The sequence below is a fragment of the Delphinapterus leucas genome, chromosome 11 (assembly GCF_059928025.1).
Source record: "Delphinapterus leucas isolate spDelLeu-1000000601 "Yukka" chromosome 11, BTC_Dleu_Yukka2, whole genome shotgun sequence".
Lineage (NCBI taxonomy): Eukaryota > Metazoa > Chordata > Mammalia > Artiodactyla > Monodontidae > Delphinapterus > Delphinapterus leucas.
In genome coordinates this window covers 95689902-95705587 of record NC_143139.1, presented here as the reverse complement: position 1 = coordinate 95705587, position 15686 = coordinate 95689902, and the positions used below count along the sequence as shown (strand labels likewise).

At 51.7% G+C, this 15686-nt stretch overlaps 1 protein-coding gene across 3 annotated transcripts; it reads left to right on the top strand.

Moving 5' to 3' along the window:
* Positions 1 to 2308: 2308 nt before the first annotated feature.
* Positions 2309 to 10996, top strand: NAGA (alpha-N-acetylgalactosaminidase). Of its 3 annotated transcripts, XM_022596848.2 has the most exons (10): positions 2309 to 2408; positions 2820 to 2911; positions 3722 to 3857; positions 4405 to 4576; positions 5414 to 5591; positions 5919 to 6013; positions 6772 to 6933; positions 8480 to 8677; positions 9782 to 9925; positions 10392 to 10996. In XM_022596848.2, the coding sequence occupies exons 2-10, from the start codon at positions 2896 to 2898 to the stop codon at positions 10521 to 10523; spliced, it is 1233 nt and encodes a 410-aa protein (XP_022452556.1). In that variant the 5' UTR covers positions 2309 to 2408; positions 2820 to 2895; the 3' UTR covers positions 10524 to 10996. The 3 variants fall into 3 exon arrangements, with proteins under 3 accessions (XP_022452556.1, XP_022452558.1, XP_089777524.1); XM_089921398.1 differs by lacking the exon at positions 2309 to 2408 and having other exon boundaries at positions 2477 to 2911; positions 10372 to 10996; XM_022596850.3 differs by lacking the exons at positions 2309 to 2408; positions 9782 to 9925; positions 10392 to 10996 and adding an exon at positions 8800 to 9734 and having other exon boundaries at positions 2471 to 2911.
* Positions 10997 to 15686: the final 4690 nt, after the last annotated feature.

Below are 15686 nucleotides of genomic sequence, written 5' to 3'. Positions count from 1 at the left end.
GCGTCGCTCGGACCTCTGCTTCTGGGGATTATCCATTTCTGCTTCCGCCACTCCCGCCGGCCTGAAACGCAACTTCAGCGCCCAGACTCTGCCTGGAGTCAGTCGACAGCTAGGCCTGCAGTGAAGGTTGCAGGAGTGCACAACCAAACGCAGGAGGCTAGGGTTTCCCAGCAGCCCTGGAAGCCGGTGAGCTCAGAACACCTGCCCATGAATTTGCTGGTCCCCACGTCAGAGTTCTGCCCTTGCAGTTCCTGCAGCCTAGAATGCGCTTCCTTCTCAAGCCTGCCCCTCGGCTCTAACTCCTCAGGGCTCCTTCACACCGTTTAGGTCTCAGCTCAAATGTCCCCTCCCTGGCCTTGAGAAAGTAGCCTACCTGCAGGTCTCTGTCACATCCCTGGGTTGTATTTTCCTTATAGCACTAACCACTTATAAGAAAAGCTTCCCTACACTCATGCTTTTATTTCCTGTTTATTATGTCTCCCCCATTAACTTTTATTCAGTTAATAATAGAAACCATGGGCTTCCCTGGTGGCGCAGTGGTTAAGAATCCACCTGCCAATGCAGGGGACATGGGTTTGAGTCCTGGTCGGGGAAGATCCCACATGCCGCAGAGCAACTAAGCCAGTGTGCCACAACTACTGAGCCTGCGAGCCACAACTATTGAAGCCTGCGCGCCTAGAGCCCATGCTCTGCAGCAAGAGAAGCCACCGAAATGAGAAGCCCGTGCACCACAATGAAGAGTAGCCCCCACTCGACACAACTAGAGAAAGCCCGCCCACAGCAAGGAAGACCCAAGGCAGCCGAAAAATAAAATAAATAAATTTTTAAAAAGTAATAGCAAGCATAATAAATGTGTTAGAAGGCAATAAATTTTGTGGAAAATATAGACCGGGGCAAGGAGACTGGGAGTTGGGGCAGTAGGGCTGTTGCAATTTTCAAAAGAATGGTCAAGGTAGGGCTCACTGAGAAGGTGACATTTGGGAAATACTTGAAGGAAACGAGGGAGCCAGTCGTGCGAAAATCTGGAGGAAGAGTATTCCAGGCAGATGGAACAGCTAGTGCAACGGCCCAGAGGCCTGTTGTGTTTGAGGAACTGCAAGGGGGGGCGGGGCAGGGAGGAGCAGCAGGAGGCGGGGTCAGAATGTGTGGCCTGGGGCTCTGTAAACCTGTGAGGGCTGTTACTCCAGGCTGAAATGAACACGGTCTTGAGCTATGTTTTAAAGCAGCGGTCCCCAACCTTTTTGTCACCAGGGACCAATTTCGTGGAAGACAATTTATCCACGGAAGTGGGGAGCGGGGTCGGTGGGGGGCTGGTCAGGCGGTGATGCGAGCGACGGGGAGCGGGGAGCGGCAGATGAAGCCTCACATGCTTGCCCGCCGCTCACCTCCTGCTGTGCGTCCTGGTTCCTAACAGCCCGTAGACCGATACCGGTCCGCGGCCCGAAGGTTGAGGACCCCTGTTTTAAAGGATTTCTCTGGCTGCTAAGGAGAGAATAAATGTGGGTGGAAGCAGACCGGTGAGGAGGCTGCTGGAGTAATACAGGCAAGATGTGATGGGGGCTGGGAGAATAGAGAGAGGTGGCCAGATTCAGGATGGGTTTTGAAGGTAGACAGTGCAAGGTTTGCAGAGAGGTTGGATGTAGGGAGTGAGGGAAAGAAGAGGCAAGGAGGACTCCAGCGTTTTGGCCTGAGCACCTGGAAGGAGAGTTGCCATTACCTGAGACATGGAAGTGGCAGGTGTCTGGGGCCAGTTATGTTTGAGATGCCCAGTGATCATCCAAGTGAAGGTGCCAAGAATAAAGTGCTTGGTACCTAGCGGTTGCTCAATAAGTATTTGATGAATGAGAGAGGAAGGAATATGCAAAGTGCCTGGATAAGAATAATGGGTGGTCCAAGTGTCACGTAAGGAAGGAGAGTCTCCTGGCTTTGAAGGAACTGTGTCCTCCACCTGGTTTGCTTTCTCCCACCCATCCTCCTCCTGGTGCCACTACTGTTTTTGAGCGGCTTACTACGGGCCCTGCTTCAGGGCATTCTCCCATTTTTCTTAAAAAAGCCCCCAGCAGGTATTCACGCCACAGCTCTTTACTGAGCATCATCTACAGTGCACGATCCTCGCCTTCAGGGAACCCAGCAGAGGTGAAAGGACTAGCTTCACGTGAAGCCGCGGTTGGCTCGTGCCTGCCTCGGGGGCGCGCAGAGCCGGAGATCGAAGGAGGTGGGGCTTGGGGAGGTTCCGAGGGCTTACTGGGCCGGTAGAGGGCGGGGCAGGACGTTGCTAGGGGGATTCTGTTAGGTCCTCCGGGGGAGGTTAGGCGCAGTGAGGCCCCGCCCCTCTGGAACGCCGGAAGCGAATCAGGTGACTGCGGTGGTGGCTGCTTCCGGAGACCGAAGCAGGCGGCGTGGAAGGGGTGAGTGTCAAATGTGGACGACTCTGGTTAGGGTCCCCGTGCTGGGCCGCTGGACCTGCGGTCTTTGGGGACGGACCTGGAGGGATTACGGAGCCTGGTCCCGGCCCGCCGCTTCCGTTCTTCCTGGGCGTCCTCGAGCCTGTCGCTGCCTCTCTCTGACCCCAGTCTGGCAGAGGGCCGCCCTTGGGCGCTCGGGGTTCCCAGCAGTGCAGAAGGGGTGCGGTCTAACGTCCAAGATACCTTGTTTAGTATTTCCTCCGGAAGAACCCAGGCTCGGGGAAGTGATGGCTGGGGTAGAGGGGGGGAGCGGTGAGAGGGCTTGGGGACCCAGTGTGGGATCCACACCCAAGGTTAAGGGCGGCAGGGCTAGCCAGGCAGTGGTGACGCCAGTGCTTTTCTAACGTTTCTTAGCTTCCAGAGCCCAACATATAGAGCTGGTAAAAGCAGAGCAGATCTGGTCAGGTCCTGAGACGCTGAGTCCAGAGCGATGTTGCTGAAGACAGGTACCTACACGGATGGGGGTGGCTTTGGGAGGGTAGGTGACCAGTTGGGGGTGGGAGCTACCTGGAGGAAGTTCCAGTCCTGTGGCATCTGGGCCTCCTTCCCTGATGTGGGTATGTGGGGAGACATGTTCCTCTCATTCTTGGAAGTGGGCCAGGAAAGGAGGAGGTGCTCCCCACCTAGGAATCAGTTCCCTTCCAAAGAGGCCTCTTCCTTGCGCACCCCCTCTACCCCAAAGCACAGAGGCCCTATCTTATTAACATCAACATGTAATAAGAACAGCCCTGTAAAGTCAGTACAGTGATTCCATCTTGCAGATAAAGAAACTGAGGCCCTAGAGGGAAAGTGAGCTGGCTGGGTGCAGGTCCAACCGGCTGGCCTCTTAAGCCCTTCTGAAGCCTCTTGGGTGTCTGTGGAGAACAAAGAGCCCTGGATGGGACTCAGGAGACCTGGAGTCTGGCTACACTGTACTGTCAGGTTCTGTGTGAATGGAGTGGGGGGAGCTGGTCAGGGTGTAGAAGGGATATGACCTCAGGGTGTTAGTTTTTGATAATTCCAGCACTGCTGTGGTAACAGCAAAGTGGGAATCCGGGCCTCAAACACGTTGCCCCACCCCAGGCACCGTCCGCCCACTCACAGCACTCCTGGAGCCAGGAGTTGCAGGAAGAGCCCATTCCACCTTAAGCACGAGAGTCTAGTTCCCCTAATGTGCAGGCCAGCAGCCTCTGCAGGGCTGGGCAGCATGTGGATGGGGTGGGGTGAGGGCTGGAGCTATAGGAGCCACTCACAGTTATCCTTCCAACCCCCTGCAGTGCTCTTGCTGGCCTTGGTGGCCCAGGTGCTGGTTCTGGAGAACGGGCTCCTGCGGAAGCCACCCATGGGCTGGCTGGCCTGGGAACGCTTCCGCTGCAACACTGACTGTAACGAGGACCCAAAGAACTGCATCAGGTGAGTAAGGTCGGCACCACCCAACAGGCTTGCCTAGGGCCCTCACAGAGTCGGAGCAGCGAGTGGGGGTCAGCTAGGAAAGAGGGCAGGGTTAGAGCCCCCCATCCCAGAGAGAAAGCAACCAGAGGTGACTTCTGAGACCTCTGACACTCAGCTTCATGACCAGCTTGGGGCCTCTGTGGTGACCTCAGGCCTGTGGGGCAGGGACCCTGTGGTGGACGCAGCCACTGAGATGATGGAAAGGAGGTAACAGTTAAGGGCCAGGCCGGACCCCGCGTGCTTCCCACTGGCCCGGTTCTGCTTCTTGGCTTGGGGGCCCCGTCACTCCTCTTGCTCCACCCTGCTCATGGCTCATGACATAATCCTTGGTACCCCTCACACTTGTTACCTGGCTTAGTCCTCAGCTGACAGCAAGGCCATGGTACTTGTAGGCTGGATTCACACTCAGAGCATCTAAGAAGTTTGAAAAGCTCTGAGGAAGGGGGGTGGGGTTAAGGTTAGGCCCGTGCTGGGCCACTGAGCAGCCCTGTCCCCTACCCCTCGCCAGTGAGCGGCTCTTCATGGAGATGGCTGACCGGCTGGCGCAGGATGGATGGCGGGACCTGGGCTACGAATACCTTAACATCGATGACTGCTGGATTGGTGGACGTGATGCCAAAGGCAACCTGGTGCCTGATCCCAAGCGCTTCCCCAACGGCATGGCCTTCCTGGCTGACTACGTGAGCCCCACCCCAGCCCTGCCCCTTGGCCTGTGGGCCAGACCGCTCTTTCCACCCCATCCTACTTAGGGCTCACTTCTGTAATCCCTGCTTGAGAACTCACAGTCTGGTGGAGGAAATAGATACATGGACAGGTAGTTTTGACCCACTGTAGTGGGTGAGAGCAAGGAAGGACATCTTATTCAGCCTGGGATTTCAGGAAGGTTCTCCGGAGGAAGCAATTCTTGAGCTGATACTGGAGAGATGGCATTCAAGGCAGAGGGAATGGCAGAAGCAAATGCCTAGAGGCCAGAAACAGCCCATGCAAGGTGTGTGTGTTGGAGGGAGGGGAAGTATCATGGTTGGCAGAGGCCAGGCCAGCAAGCTGAGACCCCTTCCTTTGGGCTTTAGGAAGTCATTGAAGGTTTTTATTTATTTATTTATTTATTATATCTTTAAAATTAATTTATTTATTTTTGGCTGCATTGGGTCTTCGTTGCTGTGAGCAGGCTTTCTCTAGTTGTAGTGAGCGGGGGCTACTCTTTGTTGGGTGTGCAGACTTCTCATCGTGGTGGCTTCTCTTGTTGCAGAGCACGGGCTCTAGGCTCATGAGCTTCAGTAGTTGTGTCATGCGGGCTCAGTAGTTGTGGCGCATGGGCTTAGTTGCTCCGTGGCATGTGGGATCTTCCTGGACCAGGGCTCGAACCTGTGTCCCCTGCATTGGCAGGCAGATTCTTAACCATTGCATCACCAGGGAAGTCCCATCATTGAAGGTTTTAATGGGGCCTGGTCAGATGTGCCTGGGAGGCGGCTCCTTGAGGTCCTGCCTGAGCCCAGTGTGTTGTCAACCCCCCACAGGCTCATTCCCTGGGCCTGAAACTGGGCATCTACGCAGACATGGGCAACTTCACCTGCATGGGTTACCCAGGCACCACGCTAGACAAGGTGGTCCAGGATGCTCAGACCTTCGCCAAGTGGAAGGTGGACATGCTGAAGCTGGATGGCTGCTTCTCAACCCCCGAGGAACGGGCCGAGGGTGGGTCCCACAGCTGGCTGGGGGCCATTAGGTAGACAGGGAGGGGTGGCCATGGAAGGCCCCACAGTGCCCATCTGTCTGTATGGCCCCTAGGGGGTAGCATTTCCCAATTCCCCTCACCCAGGGCCTAGGGGGATCTTGGCTCCCAGGCTCCCTAAAGATGGGTTGGTACCATGCCCCTACCTGGGAAGTGTTTGCAGCTCTGGGTACAGGGGAAGCACCTCCTTGAACCGTAGTTTCCTCCCATTTGGTGGGAGGTTTGGGCTGAGGCCCCAGATTTCATCTTGTGTCTCTTCATCCTAAAATGTGAGGGTTGGACTTCTCCAGGGTACCCCAAGATGGCTGCTGCCCTGAATGCCACAGGCCGCCCCATCGCCTTCTCCTGCAGTTGGCCAGCCTATGAAGGGGGCCTCCCCCCAAAGGTAAGCCATTCTGTGCACCCACCTGGCAATGCTCCTCATACCCAGGCCTCCTTGCCTTCTATGCAGTCAGGGCTCCTCTCATCATAGTTGCTCACATGCTGATTTGTAGGTCTAGGAAAGGGTCATAAGTACCTGAGGGGGCCTGAGCTAGCCCAGGGTCTTAGAGGAGACACTTGTCAGGTGGGCTGAAGGGATGGGTATCCAAGACATGGGAACCATATGTTATGTGCTGACACAGCACCCAACAAGCAGTCAGAATCCTGGGTTTTGCCGAGTGGGCTAGGAGATCCAGAAGGCTGGTGAGGCCAGGCAGGTGGGGCCTGGCCTCTGAAAGGCCTTGTGGGCCTCTCACCAGGGACCCTTCGGCATGTAGGGTGCTAGAAAGGGTGGAATCAGACTTGCAGACCTGAGGGAGAACCCTGGCAGAGGGTGGGACTCACTGAGAGAACACGGGGGTGGGGGTGTGGTAGGGAAGGTTATGGTACGCCAGCCTGGGTCCATACCCGGGGCTTGGCCCCAGCTGGCGTGAGAGGGAGGGGTCGGCTCCTGGCACCAGCGCGCATGGAGGGGAGGCCGGGCAGCCCCAGAGCAGGGCCACTCCCTCCGAGGCCTTCCTTATCCTGAACACGCTCAAGGTGTGTTCTCTTCCCCCTTCCCTACCCTCTGTGTCTCCTGCTGAGGCTCCCCAGCCCCTGTGCAGGGCTCCAGGCATTAGAGTATGACTCTGGTGTTGGACTCTGCCTTCCCCCCAAATCCAGGTGAACTACACCCTGCTGGCGGACATCTGCAACCTCTGGCGCAACTATGGCGACATCCAGGACTCCTGGAGCAGCGTGCTCTCCATCCTGGACTGGTTTGTGACCCACCAGGACATTCTGCAGCCGGTGGCAGGCCCTGGGCACTGGAACGACCCAGACATGGTACCAGCATGGAGAGGGATGACCCAGGGCCCACTGCCCTATGCTGTCTTCCTGGACGCTCATTGCCAGGTTCTAGATCAGCATATCAGAAATGTGTCCTTGAACCAGCCGTGCTGGACTTGTCTTGGGCGCTTACAATTCTGTTCCCAGGGCCCCACCCCACCTCTTGGATCAGAATGTTCAGAGAGGGCCTGGGAATGCCCATTGTTAAGTCTTCCCAGGCGGTTCTGATGTGTCTTGAAACTTGATCTGTAGGGACTCTTGTGTAAGACATTATTCCTCCATAGGGTGAAGATCACAGATAGTCCACACTCTCTTGCCACCCTTCCCTAGACTCTTTGCCAGGTCTGCCTCTGACCCCTCTCTCAATGCTCTGTAGTGTTACCCTCCACAGGCAGAACTGGCCTCTCATACCTACCTCACTCATAGCCCTGATCACTTAAATTTCTTTGCAATTTATCTTACAGTTTTATAGCTATCTCTTTAGTCAACGAGTATTTACCGTCAGTGATGATTATAATAATTACAAATACTAGGCCAGATGGAGAGGTGCCTGGAGAAACAGAAATTGACCTGCTTTAGAGTTCCAGCTCCAGCTCTGCCACTTACCTTGGGCACGTGACTTAACTTTTTCTGTGACCCAGCTTTGTCAATTGGAAAATGGAAATAATAATAGTAGCTGCTATATATGTAGGGTTGTTTTGAGGGTTAAAAGGATGACCCTTTATTTTTGTTTTATTTTTTTTTTAGGCCAGCACATGGCTGATGTTGCAAACAGGACTCAGCTCCCTGGGGCTGGAGGGGAGCTGACCTTCATTGACCTATTAGGCACCAGGCCCAGGGCCAAGTCCTTTTTTAAAAATTATTTTATTTTATTTTTTGGCCATGCCACATGGCATGCGGGATCTTAGTTCCCTGACCAGGGATCAAACCCACTCCCCCTGCAGTGGGAGCGAGGAGTCCTAACTGCTGGACCACCAGGGAAGTCCCCAGAAGGATGACCCTTTAAATGCTTGGCATGGTTTGGCACATATACAGTGCTTAGTTAAATTGGTGTCACTAAGTACACAAGAGTGTTGAGTTAGCAGTAATCGTTTGTGTCCTGTTGGTGTACTGGTTGCCCTGAGGACAGGAGTGCCCGTTGGTGTAGTCAGCTGTCGTTAGGGCAGGTGGGTGGCTAGTGGCAGGAGCAGAGACTCTGTCCAGGTCTGGTTTACTACCATCCTGGCTGTATTTCTTGACTTGCATATTCCAGTTTATAAACGCTTTTGGCAACAGGATCCATTGGATCCTCTGAACAACCTGTGACATGGTCAGAGCATATTATCACCCCCATATTCTTGATGGAAGAAAAAACCTGAGGCTCTGAAAAGTGACTTGACCCACCCCAAGGCCACGCTGCTGGGGAATGGTGTTTGTAGAACCAGGGCCCACACCTGGCCGTCCTCCCCCATCTCTGTCTTCTTTTGCTACAAGTTTAGGGTTGGTCCCCACGCCCACCGCCCTGAAGAGGGCAGAGCTGAGCAATCCTCTTTTCTGCCCCCAGTTGCTCATTGGGAACTTTGGCCTCAGCTTCGAGCAAGCCCGGGCCCAGATGGCCCTGTGGACGGTGCTGGCGGCCCCCCTCTTCATGTCCACGGACCTGCGTACCATCTCCGCCCAGAACATGGACATTCTGCAGAATCCACTCATGATCAAAATCAACCAGGACCCCTTAGGCATCCAAGGACACAGGATTCTCAAGGTACTGGGGGTGTGGGAGCAAGGAAGGGAGGCTGAGAGACTGGGCTCCCCTGGAAACAAGTCTGCAGGCCAGAGGTTCAGGGGTCGGGACTGGGCCTCTGAAATCCACTCAATCCCTCCTAGTTGCATTCAGTCGAAGTCTCTACTGGGAGCTGCTTCGACTGTCCCTCACTTGCCTGGGTAAGAGCAGGGCCAGAGCAGGACAGCTCGTGGGATTTGGGGAAGGGAGCCATCACCACACATGCACACGGGATCAGTGTGGCCCCTCGGTTTGGAACTACAAAACTTCTACACAAGTCTATGATGGCTGGCAGAGAAGTAGGGCTTGCCCTCAGAGTTTAGGAGTTGTTTGAGCCATGGAGTACAGCTACTACTAGTACTAGTGTAGACTAGCTGTTGAGCACCTACTGTGTGCTAGACATTCTAGATACATTTTCTCAGAAGGTCGATGCTCCTTCCCCGTTTTACAAATGAGGAAACTTAGACTTGAAGAGTCTCAGTAACTTTATACCAAGGCCACACCGTTGGTAAGCGGCACAACAGGACGAGATGCCGGTAGTGGCACCTCAAAGCTTGTGCTCGTTGCCCAGATCCTTGCCTCTCTAGTAAATCTACACCAATATAGAAAGCACCTGCTGAACTGGTGATGCCCAGAGGCGATAACTAATCCTGCCAGAGGGGCGGATGGTGGAGCCAGGCCCAGGGGCCTTCTGGAGGCTGTGGCTTCACCCTCCTGGCTGCTCAGGGCAGAGCTCATCGTTCTAACTGGACGGTGCCCTCCAGTCCAGTGCCAGGGGCTGTCCACGTCTGTCTCTCCTGTTATCCTGTAAGCTCTCTGAGGCGGGACCTCATGCAGCATTTATCTGTGTCCTGGCGTGGGGCCTGGCACAGAGTAAGTGTCGGGGAGCGTCTGCTGAGTCAGGGAAGGAAGGAAGGAAGGTGGAGTTAGACGAGTTGCGTGCTGGAGGGCTGTGGTTTCCCCTCCAAGCTTCTGCCTGACACGGAACTGTGGGCTGGCGAGACCCAGAGCTCAAGGGCGGGTTGGGAAGGGAGCTTCAGGGCCTGCTGAGCAGGGACCCCAGCCAGTAGCCATGTTCTGCGCCAGGAGAAATCCCACATTGAAGTGTACGTGCGGCCCCTGGCCAGTGAGGCCAGTGCTATAGTCTTCTTCAGCCGCAGGACAGATATGCCGTATCCCTACCGGACCTCCCTTGCCCGGCTGAACTTCACCAGCTCCAAGGTGTATGAGGTGAGTGTCCTGCTACCTGCAGCGCTTTGGGTTTCCCTGAGGGTGTTGCTGGGTCCTACTCACACGGGGGCCCCTTCACTCACACACCGTCCCCTAAGCCGTGGGCCTTGGGTCCTCTGGCTGGTGCTGTGCTCTGCACTGGTGTTTTCAAGCTACATAAACGAACTACCGTGTGTAAATGAGTCCCGTCAGCCCCCGAGGCTGCGTGTTTCCCCTCTTCAGTCTTGCTGGCACATTTCTCAGGTTCTTGGTGGGCTGGCCCCTCACCACTGCCAGTACTTGGGCATCTGTTGGCTTTGCCAGAGGGGAAGTCATGGGGACTCAGGCTCCCACTTCTGTAGGGCATACTGCAGACTCAACACAGGCCAAAGTGCAGGCTCTTACATCCCCTGGAGTGGGGGGCGGTGGGGGTTTGTCCCTGTGCAGACATTCTTAGGGTGGCATAGTGCTGTCCTCCCCCCTGCAGGCCCAGAACGTCTACACGGGTGACATCATCAGTGGCCTCCGGGATAAAACCAACTTCACATTGATCATCAACCCTTCCGGGGTGGTGATGTGGTACCTGTATCCTATCAGGAAGCTGGGGACGCCCGTGTGACAGGCTGTGGCAGCACCACTGAGCCCAGACCACGGAGGTTCCACGTGCTGAGGGCCAGTAGGTGGGGTCTTCTGCTACCCGTCAGACCCAAAGTGCAATCTCAGGGCCGGGTTCTACGCCCTGCACAAGTGTGAAGTCTCTTGGAAACTTGGGGAGACTTCCTGTGGCCTCTGGCCACTACCTCATCTGTTCAGCCCCATGGATGTTGCTGAACAACTCGGCCAGCCTCCTCAGCCCCCATAGGCAGAGGCACCGATACTTGTCAGGATTCTAGCCTCTGACCTTCTTTTTACTGACTCTGAAATCAGGATTTGGAATTTTCTTAAAATTAGGAGTGGAGCTCTGACCTCTTGTCGGGAAGTCCCATGAATTATGTGATCGACTTTCCTGCCCGGAGAAGGCCTTACAGGCTGACACTGCCTGGGAGTGACCTTGGTTCCTTCGGGTCACCAATAAAGCTATTCTTTAGTCAAGTAGTTGTAATATGGACCTGGGGCCAGGGGCTGATCAGGTGGGGACTCTGGGTGGCACTACACAAGGTGCTGGTTTCAGATTTCACCTCGCATGGAAGATGTATGGCCTCTTCTGGCTCCTCATTCCACCGCGACCTGCAGACTGTACTTCTGGCCATGCCAGGCTTGCCTCCCGCCCCAGTCATCCCTGCTGTGCGCAGCATCATGGTGGTGGTAACGGCACAGTGAGGCGGACTAGTGATGGTCCCAGGCCCTCTTCCCCACCCCATTCAGACGTTACAGGGTCTGCCAGCCACTACCCGCACTCAGCAGCCCCTCTGCTGCACAGTGAAAGGCCCTTGACCTGCTAAGGAACGTTGCGTTACTGTCTTCAGCCTCTTTCAGCTCCTCTCCCCCTTCCTGACAGGGCTTCGCTCACTGACGCTCCTGGGCTGGGTGCAGCCGAGGGCAGTCAGCTCTGCCTTTCTCCCACAGGGCTTGTGTAGCTTGTCCTCTGCCCACCAGTGCCCCCAGCTCCTCCCTTAGTTTCTCCTCTCCTAACCTGGCTGCAGAGGAGTTTCAGATCCCTCAGCTATGTGCAAAGAAAGGTCCAGGGGCTCTTTGTGTCTTACGATATATATCCTGCCCCTCCTCGTAGGGAAAAGGGTATTAAAGTAAAGAATGGCAGGTTCTTGACTGCCTGCCTTTGGTTCCTGTTTCCCAAGCCCTCTTTTTAGCTAAGGCCTCAGGGCACCTGTCTTCCCTAGTGGCTCTTGTTCCCCTCTGGAAAGCTGGCAGCAGACCAGGCTACGTACGTTCTCCTTGTGCTTTGAATGTGGGAGCACCCAGTGCCTCAGGCTTTGCATGGTCCTGCCCTGTGGGAACTCTTCTGGGTGGATCTCCCATGTTCCCTCCCTCAGGGTTTAAGGTCGTTGTATTTGGAGTATGTTATAAAGAACTCACAAACATACATTTTATAGTGTAATTTAAGATTTCTGGAGCTTCACTGATTGAGTCTGGGGTCATCAGAGGAAGCTCCCTTTCCCCAGTTGGTGTCTTGAGGCTGTGGGTCACTTAGGAGGACAGAAGCCTACCTCATCCCAGGCCTCTGCCCTTTGAGGTCTGTCACCCTATGCATAGCTCCAGCTTCGGGTCTTGGTCATAGTGCTGGGCAAGCCAAGCGGAATGGTTTCGGGCAGAAACACTTCTTTTGCTAGCCCCAGGAAAGAAATCTCTTCCACCCCCCCTGGGATGTGGTGGAGACCACCAGACTTGGGAGTTGGGGCCAAGGACCAGCATGGATTTGACCAGTCAGTTCCTTTGCCTTCCAGACACAGAGATAGTTACATGTCTTTACTTGCTGTATAACTTTATCCTGAGGGTACCTGACTGGTTCTATCACGTTAGCCTTTATTCTCTTAAGGCACACTCTATCTTCCAGGACATTGTTTTACTCCCTTCCGCCCAAGGCCAGTATGGGACTAAATTAATTTTTACCAGTTCAAGGCAGCCTTGTCTGGACCCAAGGGTACCCCTTCTGTTTTTTGAAAAAAAAACTTTATTATAGAAATTTTTGAACATAAAAATAAAATGGTAAGTGAACCTGCATGTACCCATCACCCAGATCCAACAACCATCAACACGTGCCATTATTTCATATCTCTCGTCCCACACATACTTTTGCACGTAAGCTGGAGTATTTGACAGCAAATCAAAGAAAACTCTAACCACCACTATGGAGCTCTAACAGGCAATAGGGTCTTGAATATACAATTTTCTTAGCCAACAAAATAAAAGTTTTAATCTGATAACCAGGCTGCGTTCAGTTTTTGCCAGGTGTGTTGGGTTTTTGTTTGTTTCTGTTTTGTTTGTTGTTTTGTTTGTTTGTTTGGCTGCACCCTACAGCTTGCGGGATCTCAGTTCTCAGACCAGGGACTGAACCCAGGCCACAGCAGTGAAAGTCTGGAATCCTCACCCCTGTGGCCACATGGTGGGGACACACATGTGTCCCCACAACAACTGGTGGGGACTCCCACCAGTTGTCTCAAAAATATTTTTCCATAGTTTATTTGAATCAAAGTCCAAGCAAAGGGTCAACAAAAATGGTCCCGTAAGAACCACCGAAAGTTTGCTCTCTCTAAGACCAATGAAAAGTCTGCCATATATAATCAGAATCAACTTTAAACTCTGGAAATTAACCAAAGGCTTTCAGTAACCCAGAGAGTGTTCAGTCAAGAAAGACAGTAGAATCTTGGTAAGAACAGAAAGCTTTTTAGAGTTTTTAACTTACCCTAGTACCAGATTTTAAGTCAGCTATTTAAAATACGTTCAAAGAGCTAAAGGAAACCATGTCTAAAGAACTAGAGGAGAAAAAAAAAGAGAACTAGAGGAGGTAAGAATGGTGTCTCACCAGATAGAGAATATCAGTAAAGAGGCAACTTATAGAAAGGAACCAAATAGAAATTCTAGAGTTGAAAAGTACAATAACTGAGAGAAAAATTTCACTAGAGGGGCTCAGCAGACATGACCAAGGAGAAAAAAAACCAGCAAATTTGAAGATAGGTCCGTTGAAATTAACCTATCCAAGGAATAGAAAGGAAAATGAAGAAGAATTAACAGGGGCTCAGAGACCTATGACACACTGTGCAGCATAGACATAAGGGGACGAGAAAGGGCAGAAAGAATATTTGAAGAAATGATGGCTCAAAAATTTGCATATTTGATGACAAATACTAATCTATACATCAGTAAAGCTCAACAAACTACCAGTAGGATAAAGTCAAAGAGATCCATATACCTAGACACATCATAATCAAAGTCTCAGAAGACAAAGGGAGAATTTTGAAAGCAAGACACAAGTGACTCCTCACATACAAGGGAATATACTTTGAGATGAATGAAAACAAGTACACAACACCAGAAACACTAAAACAGAACATACCAAAACTTATGATGGAGTCAAAGTAGTGACCAGAGGGAAATTAATAACTGTGATTTGCCTACATTAAAAAGAGTGAAAAGACAACCCTCACAGTGGGAGAAAATATCTGCAACTCATGGATCTGATGAGGGACTTGTATTTAAAATACACAAATAACTCGAAACTCAGTAAAAAGACAACCTAATTTCAAACTGGGCAAAGGATCTGAACAGACATTTTTCCAAGGAAGATATGCAAATGGCCAATGCTCAACATCACTAACCATTAGGGAAATGCAAATGAAAACAACTGAGATACCACTTCACACCCAAAAGGGTGGCTAGAAGAGTCAGATAATAATAAGTGTTAGCAAGGATGTGGAGAAATTGGAACACTCATATACTCATACTGCTGGCAGGAATGTAAAACTGGTGCAGCTACTGTGGGAAATGGTCTGGCAATTCCTCAAATGGTTAAGCGGAGTTACCAGCAGTTCCACATCTAGGTATGTACCCAAAAAAAGTTAAAACATGTGTCTACACAAAACCTTATATACAGATGTTGATAGCAGCGTTGTTCGTAAGAGTCAAAAAGTGGAAACAACCTAAATGTCCTCCAACTGATTAATGAATAAACAAAATGTGGTTAACCATACAATGGAATATTATTCAGCCACAAAAGTAAAGAACTGACACATGAGGATATTAGGCTAAGTGAAATAAGCCAGTCACAAAAAGACAAATACTATATGATTCCATTTATATGAGGCATCTAAAGTAGTCTATAGAAACAGAGTAGGGTGATAGTTGGCAGGGGTTTGGGGGAGGGGGAAATGGGAGTTCAATGGGTATAGTGTTTCAGTTTTGTGAAATGAAAATGTTCTAGAGATCCATTGCACAACAATGTGAGTATAGTTAACAGTACTGCAGTGTACACTTAAAAATGGTTAAGAAGATAAACTGTGGGGTTTTTTTTACTATATGTATATATATGTGTGTATATATATATATATATAGTAAAAAACTATATCTATCTACCTATATCTATATCTATATCTCCATCCCTGAGAGTGAACCAGAAGATGCCCAGCATTTTAGGGATGGTGGCCATGAACAAGTCCAGGTCAATAAGAGTCCAACATGGCTAGAATACAGTACATGAGCTCATGGAGAATATGCTCAGTCTGGATTACAGACAGCAGCATTCCTCAGGAAAGCAACAGTATACACAAAAGGGGAATCCAATCCAGACGTGCACATCTTCCAGCTCTGGGATGCCCAAGAGAAGGCATGAAGAAGGATGGAATTGGGTGTCATTAGGAATGGACATCTTCTCTACCACTATTGGTGATTGTGTGTATCAGATATATCAGAGTCAGATGTCAGCTTCCCATTAATGATTCTTGCTCTATTTCCTTCTTCTTCCAGACTCCTGGTAAAATGCAGTACAATCTTGTAATATTCCCTTTCTCCCATTCAATGTTATCCAAACTTTTCTGCCGTCTTTACCCCATCAGATGGCTCCAGGAATAGAGCCATCCTCACTCTTTTCCAGATCATTCCCATCCATGAAAGGGTGAACGAGAAGAGAGGGGAGAAGAATATCATCTGTCAGCTGGATATTCAGGGTAAAGAGTAAGAATTTTTCAAGTGGGGTGACGTCAGCAACATGGCTGAATAAGACAGCCCTCACATATCCCTGCACTCAACAACAATTTGGCATCCATCCACAGACAGAAGTGCCTTGTAGCATCTGTGGGATCCAGCACCATGTGCCAAGAGACCCAGGAGA

Coding starts and splice junctions, on each gene's coding strand:
- NAGA (XM_022596848.2), top strand. Junction 6,014..6,771: donor AAGGGGGCCTCCCCCCAAAG/GTAAGCCATTCT, acceptor CCCCAAATCCAG/GTGAACTACACCCTGCTGGC. Junction 6,934..8,479: donor ACTGGAACGACCCAGACATG/GTACCAGCATGG, acceptor TTCTGCCCCCAG/TTGCTCATTGGGAACTTTGG.